General features: G+C 43.0%; 1 protein-coding gene across 1 annotated transcript in view; it reads right to left on the bottom strand.

Annotated features, from left to right (window-relative positions):
* RUNX3 (RUNX family transcription factor 3) overlaps positions 1-17,554 on the bottom strand; it is a 92,708-nt gene that overhangs the window by 13,966 nt on the left and 61,188 nt on the right. The window contains exon 4 of the mRNA XM_087970612.1: positions 11,380-11,541. Within this exon, the coding sequence (XP_087826738.1) occupies positions 11,380-11,541 (162 nt within the window). The remainder of the gene's footprint in view (positions 1-11,379; positions 11,542-17,554) is intronic.

Here is a 17,554-nt window from a genome sequence, read left to right on the forward strand (position 1 = left end):
TGTGAATGGTTGGTCCAAATTGAAAAGCTGGTTTGATCTAGAGCAGGGGTGTCCAACCTTGGCAACTTTAAGACTTGTGGACTTCAACTCCCAGAATTCCTCAGCCAGCTTTGCTGGCTGAGGAATTCTGGGAGTTGAAGTTCACAAGTCTTAAAGTTGCCAAGGTTGGACACCCCTGATCTAGAGAGTTGAATGAATTGCTTAAGAGCGTGAAAATCTCCAAATCAAATCTTTTCATATCTGTTCCGTCAGTTCATTGTTCTTTGTCTGTCTGTGGCCAACCAGATACCTCCGAGAAGACCAGTGCAAGATGGGAAAGAAGCAACCCATTTCAGGGATGGCATCCAGATGGACATGGTTCTTTTCAGAGGGTGGATTAAATCTTAAAAACATACCAAAAATGGTTGCAGGAACTGGGCGTGGCCAGTCGAGTGAAAAGAAGAACAAGGGGTGACATTATAGCAGAGTTTGAATATTTGAGAGGCTGCCAGAAAGAAGGGGGGATCAACCTATTTTCCAAAGCCCCAGAAGGCAGGACAAGAAGCAACGGATGGAAACTAACCAAGGAGAGAAGCAACCTAGAACTACGTAGAAATTTCCAGACAGTGAGAACAATTAATCAGTGGACAACTTGCCTTCAGAAGTTCTGGGTGCTCCACCCCTGGAGGCTTTTAAGAAGGGATTGGACAACCATTTATCTAAAATCGGTTTCCTGCTGAGCAGGGAGTTGGACGAGAACAGGGGTCTCCAACCTTGGAAACTTTAAGACTTGTGGACCTCAACTCCCCAGAATTCTGGGAGTTGAAGTCCACAAATCTTAAAGTTGCCAAGGTTGGAGACCCCTGGACTAGAAGACCTTCAAAGTCCTTTCCAACTCTGTCATTCTATTATGATCTATTGCCTGATGCCGCTTTTTCATTCTTCATGGTGGGTCTTGCCTGAAAGGGTAAAATCTCTTTGCTGCTCCTATTTTTCTGGTTTCTCATTCCATTTGCAGCTGGAGATGACCATCTCTCTTTCGCCCTGCCCCATCCTCCTAACCCAACCTAAACCACGAACAAAATCTACCAGTTCAATCATAACAGGTTTAAAAAAAAAAAAAAAAAGCCACAGACGTTTATTGCTTCCTTCTGAAAAATTTACTATGGCCCGATTTATATTTCTAGATTTTGCGCATTCTTGTATTTCTTTCTTGGCAATTTGGAGGGCAAGTATTTGGCTTGTCTTGCTGCCAATCAAAATATTTGAAGGAAATGTTTATTTTCTTCTGGAAATCGCACCAGCTGCTGCCTTAACTGAATACACTCATTTAGAAGTAAGAATTTAGCCATTGTGAGAGCATGTATGGCACCGGCACCCGCTGCGTTTTTAACCCAATCTATCAACAGAAATGGCAACACTTTGGATCAGGGAGCTGGGAAGTGAAGAATGCATGTTGAACCAGAGGTCACTGCCCTGGCTAATATCATGCCAATGCTTTGGGGGCTCCCCAGGGGTGGGATTCAAAATTTTTAACAACCAGTTCTGTGGGTGTGGCTTGGTGGTCATGTGACTGGCTGGGTGTGGCCAACTCAATATCACTCACATTGAGGCACGCATCTCCTCGCCTGGCCTCCCATGACTGTGGGGATGCTGCAACAGTTGTAAGTGTGAAAAATGGTCATAAGTCACTTTTTTCAGTGCCATTGTAACTTTGAATGGTCACTGCACACAAGCAAAGTACCAGCAAAGGAGGGGAAAAAAAACTCCAGAGAAGTTCCTGGGACAGGAAGTCCAGTCCTGCCAAGAATGTAATCAGGGAGAGGCAGCTTCTGTAAGCAACACCAGAATGTTTCCTTCCTGCCTTCCTTACAGGATTAGGCCAGTAATTTCTTCTAATAACCGGTTCTCCAAACTGCTTAGAATGTTAACAACCGGTTCTAGCGAATAGGTGCAAACTGGTAGAATCCCACCCCTGGGGCTCCCCCATTCTTAGCAGCACCAAACAGGAATTCCGCATTGCACTGCTTTCCAAACTGCTTCATCATTGTTAAATAAATTTTATTTATTTATTTTATTTCATAAAAACACAAGCAGCCCCTATGCTAGATTGGATCATGACCTATCCAGTCTGGCAATCTGTTCTCACGGTGACCAACTGACTGGACATGGAAGCATGCTAGTCTCCCAACCAATGGCCTTCAGAGGAAGTCCCACTATCATCAAGGTTAACAGCTTTTTTCTTTAGAGGAAATCTAGATCTTGTGTTGACCACATTTTGGGCTGGTGGGAAGGTCTGGAAATTGGCATTTTGTGAGCTGAGGGCTTTCCCATTCATAAAATAGTTGTCACTGTGGGTGAGACCAGTTTCAAAACATTTATATTATCCAAAGATAAGCAGGTGAAGTTACTCCCCACCAACTGCAGAGATGCTTTACAATCCATGAAACCCTATGATGGTGCTTCCATATGGGAATTGTTAAACTGGGTATGCTAGGGGTCCTTGGGGCTCTCTGAGCTTGTTTCCTTGAAGACATTTCATTATCTGAACTAGGTAACTTCATCAGTGCACTGATGATGTTGCCTATTTTGTTAATGAAAAGTCTGCAAGGAAACCACCACGCCCACAGAGCACCAAGGACTTCATAGTTCAACCCTGAGCTACAAATATTATCTTCTATGGCTATACCATCACTGCAATTTCCATGATTTACTATATTATAGGCTTTTCACATGTTTTAGTATTGGAGTTCAATATCTTCAAATATACACTGTGCTGTCCAGACAGTTTAGAATTAATGGGATTTGGGATAGTTAGTTAGGAATTGAGAGCTGTCCCTTTAAAGGAATGCATCATGGTAAATGTAGTTAAGGTATCCTGGGAAATGTAGTACATGTCATGTGGTCACATCTGTAACCCTGATTGGTCACTGAATTGACCCTTGGTGGGTTGGGGGAGGTTTCTTCACTCTTGCCTGAACACAACACCTCATGGTAGCAGCTCTACCCCCTGCCTCTACGATATGGGATGAAAGAGATAACCATCTTTTTAACCACAATTCAGATATGCAAAGGATTGGACATTAAGAAGAACCTTGTCATAAATGTGAGTTGATAAGGATGCCTGATGAACCAATAAAAAAGACTTTGTATGGATGCATCCAGACAGTAATAAGCAGAACAGTAGAAAGATAATAAACTCTCATCCCCATGATGATTGAAGCAGCTCCATGGTAATGGATTCAGTAATAAGCAGAACATACACGTTTGGGCATAATTGACCACCTGGAAATACCATATCAGAGGGGCTATCTGGGCCATGGACCTCCATGTTTTGCAGTTCTAGATCAACAGCCAAGACGCACAACTGGACTCCACATATGAACATTCAAAAGCAACTTCACTGGCATCAAGGAAAAAAGACAATATTTTAGCAGCCCTCTTTCCCTCCCGGAGGGAAATTACCTGCATTCCTTAAAAGCTTTCATCACTCCTTTCTCAGATAGAAATATTTGTGCAAGCCCCCAAATATTCATCTATGAGACAATGAGGCAGATCAGAGCCAGCAATTCATACATTCCTAAAATAGTTCTCTGCTTTTCTGGACTAAGTTACTTTGACTGACAGGATAAACAGGAGAGAGATTTAACACCATACGTAAATGTTTATGCTGACTTCCCCCTCTGCTTTTCCTTCTGGTTTTTCCTTCCCAAAGCCCTTTCCTGGTCTCTGTTTTCTATAATCTTCCTCCAGGATAAATCTGACTTCCCACTCCAAATGAAATCTTCAATTGATGAAATACATCCATTTAAAAAGATTTCACCTGATTAATCAGCTTGTTGCATAAATAAAGATTGCTTTTAATCAAAGTGTTTACAAAAATTAAGACCACACTTTGTATAGGATAAGATTCTTTCCTCTCTCTCTCAAACAGCAAGTCGTTCAAGACCTTCTTCCCTTTTTCTGCTTCTTCCCATTTTTGTTTTGTGTCTATTATATTGTCAGCCTGTAGGCAGGGATTAGCTTAATCTTTTAATATCCACACAGCACTCAGAACATTGTAGAGACTCTATAAATAATCACAGCAACAACATCACATCTGAAAATACTCTACGTTTCAGTTAATATCCCCAAATTGCATTTGATTGCCTTTGACTCATAAGCTGCCCATTTGAAATAATTAAAATAATGCCCGCTTACTTCAGAACTCCTATTCTCCCTATATGTAAACACATATAGTCATCAAGAATTGTTGTGATCAAGATGGACGTGCATACATCATTCAAAAGAGAGAGGAAGGGAGACCAAAAGAGAAGCGGAAACTGTATTTGCACAAATTGGGCATACACTAATTTGCCAGTTTGCCAGTGTTCCAATATCTGCCACCAAGAAGAAGAGGGAGTCAAGCTATTCTCTAAAGCGCAGAAGGCAGGACAAGAAGCAATGGGTGGAAACTAATCAAGGAGAGGAGAACCTAAAACTAAGGAGAGATTTCCAGACACTGAGAACAATTGATCAGCGGAACAACTTGCCTCCAGAAGTTGTGAATGCTCCAATACTGGAAGTTTTTAAGAAGAGGTTGGACAACTGTCAGCATTCCAGCAACCCTCCATTCTGCCCAATAACTCCGAGACAGACATTTTCTCAAAGGTTCCTTTTTATTTAGATAGTAACTGGCACAACTGGGGAATCTCGAATCTGAAAGTTCCGGGCTTCCTTACAAATAAGTAAAAACTACAAAATCCATCCCCTGCACCCATCATCACATCACATGGCCCAATCACCATCCGTCCAAAGTTAAGACTTCCTCTCAGTTATGCGCAACACAACCTGACCTTGAATCAGAAAAAGGATGTTATTATGTCTAACTAGATACACTCCAATCTATTCCCCCCTCCCACTTTCCCAGGCTCAGATGTGGCAGCGGGGGAGCATCGGATCGCAATATGGCTTCCAAAGCTGACAGGACAAGAAGCAATGGGTGGACACTAATCAAGGAGAGGAGAAATCTCTTTAGATTGTCTAAAATCGTTTAGGGTTTCCTATTTGTACAGAGGGTTGTGCTGGAAAACCTCCAAGGTCTCTTTCAATTTTGTTATTCTGTTACCTACACAGAGCAACCTTTGTAAAGTATTTAAAATAGAAAGTAAAGTGAGCTGCATAATTTGTTCACTTGAAATCAAATGACCTATGCACCTGTGATCATGCCTACCTATCCTATGCCTACCTGTCTGCTCAATCTGTTGGCCAAATGTGAAGTCTAGGTTTCCCACCTGGTGCTTTGGGTATCAAACAGCCTTTTAAAAAATTTTCTCAGTATTCATGCCCCAGTGTCCCTTTTGCAAATGAACACACCCTGACCACCACAGCCCTCCGAACATACATTCAAAATTCCAGATGTGCTCATAGACCCGAAAATTGGAGAGCAACTCTTGAAAGGCCAATAGCTCTCCTGGTTTTATGCTTGGAGTAGGATTGCGCTAGGTCAGGGATCTCCAAACTTGGCAACTTTAAGACCCGTGGACTTCAACTCTCAGAATTACCTAGCCAGCCACGTTGGGGATTCTGGGAGTTGAAGTCCACGCGTCTTAAACTTGCCAAGTTTGGACACCCCTCTACTAGAACATCTTTCTGATGCTTTCAAGGAGAGAATGTGATGAAAAGAAGGATGTGCAGCCAGTAAAGATAAGTTTTGATGATTTTCAAGAGGGCAACTTTTAAAATCTGTTTCACCAACTGGAATGAAACTTCCTTCGCAGCTGGAGCCAAGAGGGAAATGGATGTCAAGAATCAGCACTCTTACAATAACTTGCAAATTCCTCAATAACCCAGTGGAGATTTCCAATGAATGGCCCAGCAGTTAAAGCCATCAGTTGGTCACTTCAGCTCCCAGGGTTGGGTTGCAATCCCAACTCCATTAGCGGAAGGCAAGGGAAGGAAACCCATTGAACCAAAATACGGTGTTAAAGCTAGTTCTGACTTTCTGTTTATTTATCTGTGCATTGGCCGTGCTGAGGAATACTCTTAGCGAGCACAGCTCTCTGAGTGTCATGCCTGCTGTAGTTAAACAGCACAACCCAATATTGAAGGGGGAAGGATTGCAGAAACACAGAAATACACAACGACTTTAGAGGGAATAAAAAAATGTGAGACAGGGGGAATCAAAAATAGCTGGATGAGGCCTCAGACTATTTATTCATTGGCTGTAGAATGCCATTTGATGTGGGAGAGAAAAATAAACTTGCAAATTAACAGAAGGTTGGAAAATGGACCCAAATATTTTAGTTCAAGTAACAGAACAGCAGAAGGGAGTGGTTAGGTGCTGGATTAACACTGGAAATGCCTACACTGAAATCTATCCTCAGCGGAGTCAACACAAGGATGAGTCAGGTCAACCACCCTTACAAAGTTGTTGTAGGAAAAACAAATTAGTGCTAGGAATCCCTTTTAAGTTCTCGGAGGAAAAATAGGCTATATACATCCATCAAGCAAAACAGAACGGTTGGACTCTTGTTGTTCTCATTGGCTCTTAAGCTAAATGCTGCTGTCCCTGCCTCTTTTCACAATACAGGTAGCCCTCACTTAATAATCCTAGTCGGGACAAACAATTCCATCGCTAAGCAAAGCAAACATTAAGGAAAACGTCAGTGACCGCCCCACTTAGTGACAGCAGTTTTGGCAATCTTGGCTGTCCTTGTTCAGAGAATCTCCCACAGTTGTAAAACAAGACACTGTGCAATTGCAACTTGAGGCCTCCCGCTGGCTTCCCCACGGACTTTGCTTGTTGGAAACCAGCTGGGAAGGCCACAACTGGCAATCACATTAACGTGAGAGGATGCGACTGTCTTAAATTCATCATGGTTGCCAAGCACCTGAATCGTGATCCTGTGAATACGGGGATGCGAGGACCAGTCATAAGGTCCTTTTTCCAGTATCATCGTAACTTGGGATAGTTAAATGCTAAAGGAATGATTGTTAAGTGAAAACTACCTGTATTCCTTTTCCTCATGACAGAAGTCTCTGACTTGTCGATCAGAAAGGTCGGCAGTTCGGCGGTTCGAATCCCTAGCGCCGCATAACGGAGTGAGCTCCTGTTATGTGTCCCAGCTTTTGCCAACCTAGCAGTTTGAAAGCATGTTAAAAAATATAAGGAGAAAAATAGGGAGCCCTTTGGTGGGAAGGTAACAACGTTCCGTGAGCCTTCAGTGTTTAGTCATGCTGGCCACATGGCCACGGAGACGTCTTCGGACAGCGCTGGCTCTTCTTCGGCTTTGTAACGGAGGTGAGCCCTGTCCCTTAGAGCTGGGAAAAGACTAGCACGGATGTGCGAGGGGAACCTTGACCTTTCTCAGGAACTTCAAGAACAGATTTAAAATTTCTCTCAGTTACACTTCTGAACTGACTTTGCTCTTGGAGGAGGTAGATGGTGCTACTCCTGGTGTTTTCTATTCCACATATTAGTAGCAACATTCAGTAGAGGTGGTCTTCAACTTACAACAGTGACCATTCAATGGCACTGAAAAAAGTGACTTGCGACCATTTTTCACACTTAGACCATTGCAGCATCCCCATGCTCATGTGGTCAAGATTCAGACGCTTGGCAATTGACTCACATTTATGACGGCTGCAATGTCCAGGAGTCCCGTGATCTCCTTTTGCAACCTCCTGACAAGCAACGTCCATGGGGAAGCCAAATTCACTTAACAAACAGGTAACTAACTTATTCACTTAACAACTGAGGCAGGAAAGGTCGTAAAATGGGGCGAAACTCATTGAGAAAATGTCTCACTGAACGATGGAAAATTTGGGCTCGGTTGTGGTCATAAGTCGAGGACTACCTGCCTTGTTTCTCAATCTGAAAGAACTCACATTACCTCTTGATGTAAATTGGAATAGAAGTATGGAAAGCCATGGAAGCTGCCAATGACTCATGAGATGAAACGAGATCTTCACATGCACTCTTAGCATTACATCAGGACAAGCGCAATGCATTCTGCCCTGGAGAATTCCACTGAAATTTGGAAGAAATTTCATTGCAAATTCTTGTGCGTCAACATGGAATGAGAACTGGGGGTGATGGTGGGGGAATTAAAGCAGAAGTCTTTTAATCTATGGCTGTGCTTTAAAGTAGGCCCCGGTTTTATCTCTTTAGCCAACAACAGGTTTTATGTGATTACCCAACTGGATAAAATAGCATTTGAAGATGTTACCTGGTTGGGTAATGAAATGCCTGCAATAAATCAACCAACCTCCGAAAGCACCAAGGTTCCTATTTTTTTGTTTCACATAGCAATAAGACTGCTTTTAAAAGCTTCTGCACAGTAACGAGCTACTGAACAAGAAATACAAAGGAGAGGAAAAATGAAGCCAAGGAGATAATTTTGGCTCCATCCATTCTCTGGAAAGGGGAAACTCTGCACCTCAGAGAAAAGTCACTTTCCCTTCATTAATACTCAGCTTCCTTTGGAAAACTCTTTTGCAGCTGCCAAATTGAGCAGATGGGGAAAACCCTTTTAGAGAGACTTTTTCAAAAGCCAAATCCAGGCAGTGACTTTGGCAGAAAGGTATGCGCAGTGACCACCTATGCACTTCCAAACAAGAGAGGGAATGCAACACCACAAAAGAAGAGAACAAAACCACATGTTTCCTTTTGGCCATTCTAGGCACCAAGATAATTCTTGGTGTATTCATGGTGCTTCTCATTCTTGGACGAGAAGCAAAACGTCTTCAAAGAAAAACCAGAAAGTCCAGTTGCCTCTTGACAAAGCAGCTTTGGGACAGCATAGCACTGACTTGTCAAATTATTTTGTCTCAGTTTATGTGGCTGTCCTATTATGCATTTCTGGAAAACATGCAGCTGCTTTAAAGAGCTGTAGATAAGTGAAACACTTGCTCCACTGTCTGCAGGGCATGATTGAAAAAGTCAAAATGGTGCCTATGGCAAAAGAACAACAACAACAATAACAACAAATGGAGCTTTGGTCACATCATTGTGGCCTCCATCTTGAATATTTTGACCATACCCTGCAGATTTTCCCCGTGTCATTAAAACACTCGTTCTCTTTACATGGTTTCTCTCATGTTTAACTCTCATCTTTCCTCCAGGAAGGATAAAATGCATACAGTAAATATATATTCTTTTACTTTCCTATGAAGCTGTAGATAGGTTTAGTGTTAAGGCAAAAGCTACCAAGATTTTTGTGTGGTCTTTCCAAGCTCAGACCAACACGACTGAATTAATTGTTTAAAGAAATTGTAATCGTGGCTTTTGAAACCTGTTGCTGATTATTGTATAAATGTTGCTAGCATTTTTTTCCAAAGCATAACTGCTTTCTTCAAAGTGGAATAAGCTGTTTCTGCTACATCTGAGAGCAATTCAGTTCATTCTGCTGAGAGAATCCTGGATGCTGAGGTTCCCCTCCATTGCACAAATCTTGATGGAGGACACCACACTGTCCCCGCCCCCCCACAAACGACCCACAAAAATCCAACAATGGATCGGGTTGGGCTTTTTATTTTATTGCAGCTTCGAGGTATCCTTGCATCTGGCAACATCTGCTACCCAAATAGACAACTGTGGGTGGAGACCAAAGGATACCCAGTAGAGGAGAAGGAAAATGCATAATAGGGGAGTATATCTGGATCCATGGTAGCATAAACTTTTCAAACTTAACAAACACTTTAACTTCAAACATAGCTTCTTCCTCTTTATTCTGCACATTTTTGGCCCTAAGTCATTTGTCTTTCGTAGATAGTCCTCATTTTAGGACTGCCTCATACAGCGACTGTTTGCACTTACAACTGTGATTAAAAAAAGTAAATTTGTGACCAGTCCTGTTGGAGATGACCAGGCTGAGCCTAAGGGCGGGGTCAACGCATCTTCAGTTTGGAGTCTCTACTCCCCATAAGAGACCCATAAGACAGCGGTCTCCAACCTTGGCAACTTTAAGACTTGTGGATTTCAACTCCCAGAATTCCCCAGCCAGCAAAGCTGGCTGGGGAATTCTGGGAGTTGAAGTCCTTCAGGCTTAAAGTTGCCAAGGTTGGAGACCCCTGCCATAAGAGACCTATTCCCCATAAGAGACCTACACACACACACACACACACACACACACACACACACACACACACCCTTAGAGTCCATTGATTCTTATCTGTCCCCAATTACTTGTAGAGAATCAGTAGATCGGATTCTTGTGAATAGGTAGCAGGAAATAAATGCATAGTACTTTTGAACTCTATCCTGGCTTCTAACTCCTTACACCTGATAATCCTTACATTTACTACCTTTTAAGCACAGATCAGTGGTTTCAGTTAGCTACTGCTTCGCTTAACAAAGGGAATGGCCAGTCCCAATTGTGGTAGCTAAATGAGGATTACCTCCTTTAAAGCAGTGTTTCTCAATTTTGGCATTTTTAAAATTTGTTGACCTTAACTCCTAGAATTCCCCAGCTAATTATGTCAAGCTGCATGCTGTACCACATCACAGAGAACAAATGCTGCCCAGCAAGGCCCATGGAGATAGTAAACTCCAGTTGATTCAAGCCAGTGATCCAACGTGCATTTGGATGCTATTTAAACAAGAGTTTAGTTTAAATTATTGTATGACTAACATTTTACAATAATGTTGCTGCTGGTTATTAAGGAAATAAAACTATGGTTAAATAAAAGTCGAAATATCAAGAGAGGAGAATATTTGCAGCTCAGCGCTTAACTGTGGGGTTTTTTTTTGGTGCTCTCTGAGCTTTTCTTGCAGACATTTCATTACCAAAGTAGGTAATGTGTGATGCGCTGATGATGTTACCTAGTTTGGCAATGAAATGCCTGCAAGAATACCTACCAAGTGTCAACTCATAAAATATTTATATGGTCTTTTAGAGTTGCCAACAGAAAGGGAGGGGGGAGCAGTGCGGCAGCTGCATTCCATAAATGTTTGCAAAGATAGTAACTGGGTGACTGAAGTTTCTGCCGCGCAAAATTCTAACTGGAGAGCATGACTGATGACTCTTGGCTATGGAGGTGTCCCATTGGAGAATATGAATTATGATACACCCCTGGGGGTGGGGGAAAACCAGGGTCAAGGGTGACAATGAATGATGTGTCTCAGAGTTGGCTACACCCAGGCAGCGCCGAACCTTTTAACTCCCAATAAATCCTGTTGAAGTTTTGGAAGTTTGGCTCGAGACTCATAATTTAAATGAGGTTAAGTGCCGGAATCCTGACACCAAGCTCAGAGAGCACCAAAATCAAAATGGTGACCACAATGATGTCATTGAAATTCAACCTCATTTTTTATTTTACATAATGCAAATGAAAAATAGGCAGAGCTTTGATCACACTGTCACAGTTGTGTTTTGACTTTTTTTAACCACACTCTGCAGACACCTCACAAGTCCTTACCTTGAATCTGGCTCTGAGCTTGTGTACCAAAGTGCCCTGGGCCGCCGAGGGACCCCCGAGAATTGGCCGTCGTAGGAGTGACTCTCATTGAGTGCCGAAGCCTTTCCAGCTCTCCATAACGATCTTGGAATTTTGTTTGTTCTTCCAACTTCTGCCTGTGCCCTGAAAGAAGCAGGGGAGTGGGGAACAAATCAGCAAAGATGCTCAGGGTCAACTCAAAGAAGCCCCCCGACCCCAGAAAAGAGACACGCAAGTAGTCCTCACCTAATGAACACAATTGAGCCCAACATTTCTGTTGCTGAGCAAGGCAGTTGTTAAGTGAGTTTTGCCTCATTCTACGTCTTTTTTTTGTCACCATTGTTAAGCAAATTATTGAAGTTGTTAAGTGAATCATGCAGTTGTTAAGTATAAAAGACTGGCCGTAAGTCACTTTTTCGGTGATGTTGTAACTTTGGACAGTTTTTATCAACTATCAATCGGAATAGAGCTGGAAGGGGCCTTGGAGGTCTTGTAGCACAGCCCTCGCTCAAGCAGGAGATTCTATACCATTTTCAGACAAATAGCTGTCCAATTTTTACTTAAAAACGTTCAGTTAATGAAGCATCTATACTTTCTGAGGCAAGCTCTTCCACTAGTTAATTGGTCTCACTGTCAGGAAATTTGTCCTTAATTCCAAATTGCTTCTTTCCTTGATTAGTTCTCATCCATTGTTTCTTGCCTTGCCTTCTGGTGCTTTGGAAAATAAGTTGACCTGCTCTTCTTTGTGGCAGCCCCTCAAATACTGGAATACTGTTATCATGTCTCCCCTGCTCCTTCTTTCCCCTAAACTGGCCATACCCATTTCCTGCAACCGTTCTTCATATCTTTTTGTCTCTAGGCACTTAATCATCTTACTTGCTTTTCTTTGCACTTTTTCCAAAGTCTCAACATCTTTTTTGTAATGTGGTGACCAAAACTGCTAAGTGAATGATTGTAAATCAAGGATAACCGGTGCTCTCTAGTACAGTCACCATCTGAGAGTTTAATAGGTGGGCATGGATTGGAACTCAGGTCTTTGCAGTCTGCTTCCAGCTCTCTAACCGTGACCCCCACACCATGGCCTTTTCATAAGGTGCAAGAAACGGAGGGCCTGGGCTCCTGGAAGCATCTTGTTGGTTCAATGCCACTGAGTTGCTTGTTGAATGACTTTCCTAACTTCAACCAAGTTCTATTTTTGCTTCCCTTATTGCACGCAACACCTGTATCCATTGCAAGATGCAGCGTGTGAAAACTGTGTCCCTGGAAGTGCCCCAAACCAAAGAAATGTGTCCAAAAAGTCCCATTTGGCCCATGGCCATGAATTTGTGGTGAGGGGAATTCCCTCACAGAGAAATCCTTGCAAAACAGCCACTGCAGTCTAGGCGGCTCAATCAACATTGTGTAACAGAATTAAACTCCAGGCCTTTTCTGATATTGTGGTTAAGGCTTTAGACTGTGGAGATCCGTGCCATAGCCAACCTTATCTGTGGAAGTTTACTGGGAGACCCTGGACCAGTAATTCTTTCTCAATCCAAGCCTACTCACAAGGTTGTTGTTTGGGGAGAAACTGGGGGTGGGAGCTTGCAGCTTTTTGCTCCTGTAGGAAATATAGGGTGTGTGGCTCACAATGAATAAATAAATGCATACATTCTCTTTAGTTATTTTTTTATATGTCTTTTTTCTTGTTTTCAGTGTTTGCAGGTAGTCCTTTACTTATAACATTCATTTAGTGACCCTTCTAAATTACAAAGGCAATGAAAAAGCGACTTATTGCTGGTTTTCACACTTACAACCATTACAGCTTCCCCATAGTCACATGATCAAAATTTGGGCGCTTGGCAACTGGCAGGTTTTTATGATGGTTGCAGTATCCATGGATCATGTGAACACCACTCGTAACTTTTCCAGCCAGCTTCCAACAAGCATCAATGGGGGAAGCCAGATTAGCTTAATAACCTCATAATTTGCTCAACAACTGCAGCTTAACAACTGTGGCAAAGAGGTCGTAAAAAGTGGCAGAACTCACCTAGCCACTGCCTTGCTTAGTGGTGGAAATTTTGGGCTCATTTGTGGTTGTAAGCTGAGGACTATGTGTACCAACTCTGAGCCTCTTCATATGAGCTGAGATATGAAGAGGATCAGAGTTGTAAGCATTTAAGTTTCCCTACAGAAAGCCAAGTTCCTCCTTCCAAGTTCTATTTTTAAACTGCCCAGTCTTCTGTGACTTTTTTAATTTCAGAGTTACAGGTACCATTGTGCAAAAATGGATGGAAACTAATCAAGAGGAGAACTAACCTAGAACTAAATTTCCTTTTCAAAAGGCAACTGGGCTTTCTTTGTTTTTCCTTGAACACCGTTTCGCTTCTCATCCAAGAAGCTTCTTGGAAAAACACCTTTGGGACAGCCATGACCTGGATGACTTAGAATCGCCACAGACCTATTGTGGCCCACCGGCAGCTGGCGGAGCTGGCAGCAGAGTTGGACAGTAGTGAGGAGGTTGGGAAGGAACTCGGGCCAGTCCTGGAAGCTGAGGAAAGCTCGGCTGAGGGCTCTACGTCACAGGCGGTGATGGACCCAGGGCAGGCTAGCAGTCATCAGCTGCCTTTGGGCTTGGACAGCAGTGAAGTGGGGGAGCTTCTGGAACCGGCTCCCAGCCTGCGTATGCGCAGAGCCGCCAAAAGGAAGGCACAATTAAGAACTCAGGGTTGACATGGGAGTAAGGCCACAGGTGGACGATGAATGGCCCCCTCCCATCAGGATTAAAAGAGAAGCAAAAGGGAAGGGGCCTTTTGCAGGAAACAACTCGCTCGTTCAGTTGTCCGTTTGCTCCAGCCTCGTGAAGATTTGTCTGTATAACCTAGCCCTTCCCTGTCAGCACTGAGTGTGGAATTTTACCTGGCAGCGTTCCAGGATTGATAAAGGCCTGAGCTAATTAGTATACCTTTGCAAGACTGTTTTGCCAAGCCGTTGGCTGACTGTCAGTGAAATGAATTCACATTAATGTAATAAAAGAGGTTTTTGCTGGGACTCAGAATTGACTTAGTGCTTTTTGGGGAGGCCTAGGACAGAACAAGGCCTACCAAGGCCTGTTTATTCTGTGTAAGCCATTCTACCTCCTATCTGTTCAAAGAAGGCAGAATAGACAGCAGAGAAACTCTGTCAGCTAAAACAGCCAAGAAGCTACTGGATTTTTTTTCCTTGGCAGCCACCAGTGCAATTCCAAATGAAGACAGCCAGTTATTTTCAGATTCTTCCACCCCACACACACACACACAAACACACAACCCAAGGCAAGCACGTCGGCTCCCCTTGGCCTAACGTCCCCTTAAGAAGATCTATATCACCACGACATCAAATGGCTGAAATGTTTTCCATCTGGTAGGATGGATATGAATCTGATACAGCAAGCCGTAATAAAAACATGCTGGTCCTTTGGGGCAAATGTGGAGACATGGCGAATGCAACATCTGATGCTGGAAAGATACCTTTCAACATGAGGAGGGGGAAAAACAGATCTGGATCTACTGTATTTCGTTTAATCTCCTGGAGATCTATCAGAGATTACAAAGGTTGCCTGGTGTCCAGGGGCCTAATGAGAGCAATGACGAATCAACCCCAATTCTATTTCCCCCACATCCTTGTGGTGGGAAAGGAATAAGGAGACACCCCTTCCCCCAGGAAGCCAGCAAGATCATTTATAATTTCCAAAAATTCCATGTTCCCCTTTTTTTCTCTCTTTCCCGCTATGAAACAAAATATCAGGCAATATAATGATGGTGTTGTGCTCTTCCTCTGTTTTTAAAGAAACCCCAGGATGAGTTGCCAACCCACTGCAGCCAAGCAGAACCTTGTTTTCTTACAGGAATGTGCAAAGCTTTGGATTCAGAGGTGGTATTCAGCAGGTTCTGAGCAGTTCTGGAGAACCAGTAGCGGAAATTTTGAGTAGTTCGGAGAACTGAGAAATACCGCCTCTGACTGGCCCCCGCCCCATTTATTCTCTGCCCCCCATGGAGTCCCAGCTGATTGGTGGGTTTTTCTTTGTAGCCCTGCACAGGAGAACGGAGCTGGAAAGCAGGTTAGTGGGGTGGGGAGGGAATGGGGATTTTGCAGTAACCTTCCCCTACCACGCCCACCAAGCCATGCCACCAAGCCACGCCAAGCCATGCCTGCCAAGCCAAGCCAAGCCACGCCCACCAAGCCACACTCACAGAACCGGTAGTAAAAAAAAAAATTGAATCCCACCACTGTTTGGATCAGATGCCCCAAAGATACCTGGACCTCAATGGGGGTGTGAAAATTGTGCTGGTCTGCATCTTGGCTGCAGGTGGAGGTGTGTTTGTGCTCCTGTGTACTTTGAAGCTACTTCTTTGCACAGAATCATTTCTTTATTCTAATTTCATTTCTCTTGTCTTGATTTTTTTCTCCTCGACCCTGGGCTGAATGGATGGCTCGTAATAGAATTACTGCCTGAAAATTTTCAGCTAGCCTTTAAATCAGGCTGAATAGTCTCTGGTACAAGTAGTCCTGGACTTACAACCACAGTTGAGCCTGACATTTCTGTTGCTAAGTGAGACATTGGTTAAGTGCCCCATTTTACGAGCTTCCTTGCCACAGCTGTTAAGTGAATCACTGCAGTTGTTGAGTAACACCGTTGTTAAGTGAAACTGTGGCTTCTACATTGACTTTGCTTGTCCGAAGGTCGCAAAACGGGATCACAGGACCCCGGGACACTGCAACCGTCATAAATATGAGTCAGTTGCCAGGTGTTGGAATTTTGATCACAGAACCCTGGGGATGCTGCAATGGTCATAAGTGTGAAAAACAGTCCTAAGTCACTTTTTCAGTGCCATTGTAGCTTCAGTCACTAAGCAAACTGTTATAAGTCAAGTACTCTGTGTGTGTACAGTGCATGTGTGTGTATGCATGTACAGGTACAGTGCATGTGTGTGTATGCATGTATACAGGTTCCACCCTTGATTTACAATCATTTGTTTAGCAACCATTCAAAGTCACAACAGCACTGAAAAAGTGTCTTATGACCAATCCTCACACTTATGACCTTAACAGCATCCTCATAGTCACCTGAAGGTCAAAATTCAGGTGTTTGAAAACTGGCATGTATCTATAATATAATAGTAGAGATGATACATTGTAATAATATATAATATGTTGCCTATGTTATATTTGATGATGGTGAAATGAATGATATTATGAACTGGACATTGTAAAAGCTGAAATTTGCTCAAAAAGAATGATATGAATTTATAATCAAAGTCTAATAATGGTTTGATAATAACATGATATGATATTGATAGTTGATCTATATAATATGAATTGCAAGTTAAGATTAGGAGGGACGGACTGTTAATATTGTGCACAAGAGATATGTACCAACCGATACACTGTACAATGGAAAGCTTGTTTTATGTTTTGTGTTTATGTTTGCATTTGTTTATGTCATTAAAAAATAAAAAAATTCTTTTATTATAAAAGAAAAAAAGAAAACCAGCATGTATTGAGGATGGTTGCAGCATTCTGGGGTCATCGGACCAGCATTTGCAAACTTCCCAATTGGTTCCTGACAAGGAAAATCAAGTGAGGGCGAGGGAGGAAGCTGGATCTGCTCAACAACATCATGATTTAATTAACAACTGCAGCAATTTGCTTAACAACCATGGTGGAAAAAAAGGCCATCAAATTGAGTGCAACTCACTTAACAACCTTTGGTTGTCCTAACTGTGGCAATAAGTCAAGGTATATTATAGCCATATATATATATATGTATAATTTCCAGTGAGATATCTGGCCTGTGATATTGAGGTCTGGCCAGAGGTTTTTATTGATCAAAAATAATTTGAGAAGGGGCTTCCGGTTTGAGCTTCTTCGGTGACAGATCGAAATCTGCAATCATGCGCAGTTTTGATCTGTGCTCACCACTGGAGCTCCCCGAGCCGGCTGGTTTCGGGGCTAAGCCACCCCGTAGAGGTGGTGAAGAGGGGGGAGACCACCAGCAGGGTCAAGGAGAGTCACATCTCTCCTCCCCAGCTGGCCATTATTCCCTTTCCCGAAGGCGGTTGCAGCGGTGGTCAGAAATGGCCACTTCAAAGAACTCAACCGGAAAAGAATGTGCAGGAGGAAGATAAGAAGAGAAAGTTTT

Source organism: Notechis scutatus, chromosome 8 (genome assembly GCF_049901735.1).
Source record: "Notechis scutatus isolate UNSWTSFEM ecotype Mainland chromosome 8, rNotScu1.2, whole genome shotgun sequence".
In the NCBI taxonomy this organism is placed as follows: Eukaryota; Metazoa; Chordata; class Lepidosauria; order Squamata; family Elapidae; genus Notechis; species Notechis scutatus.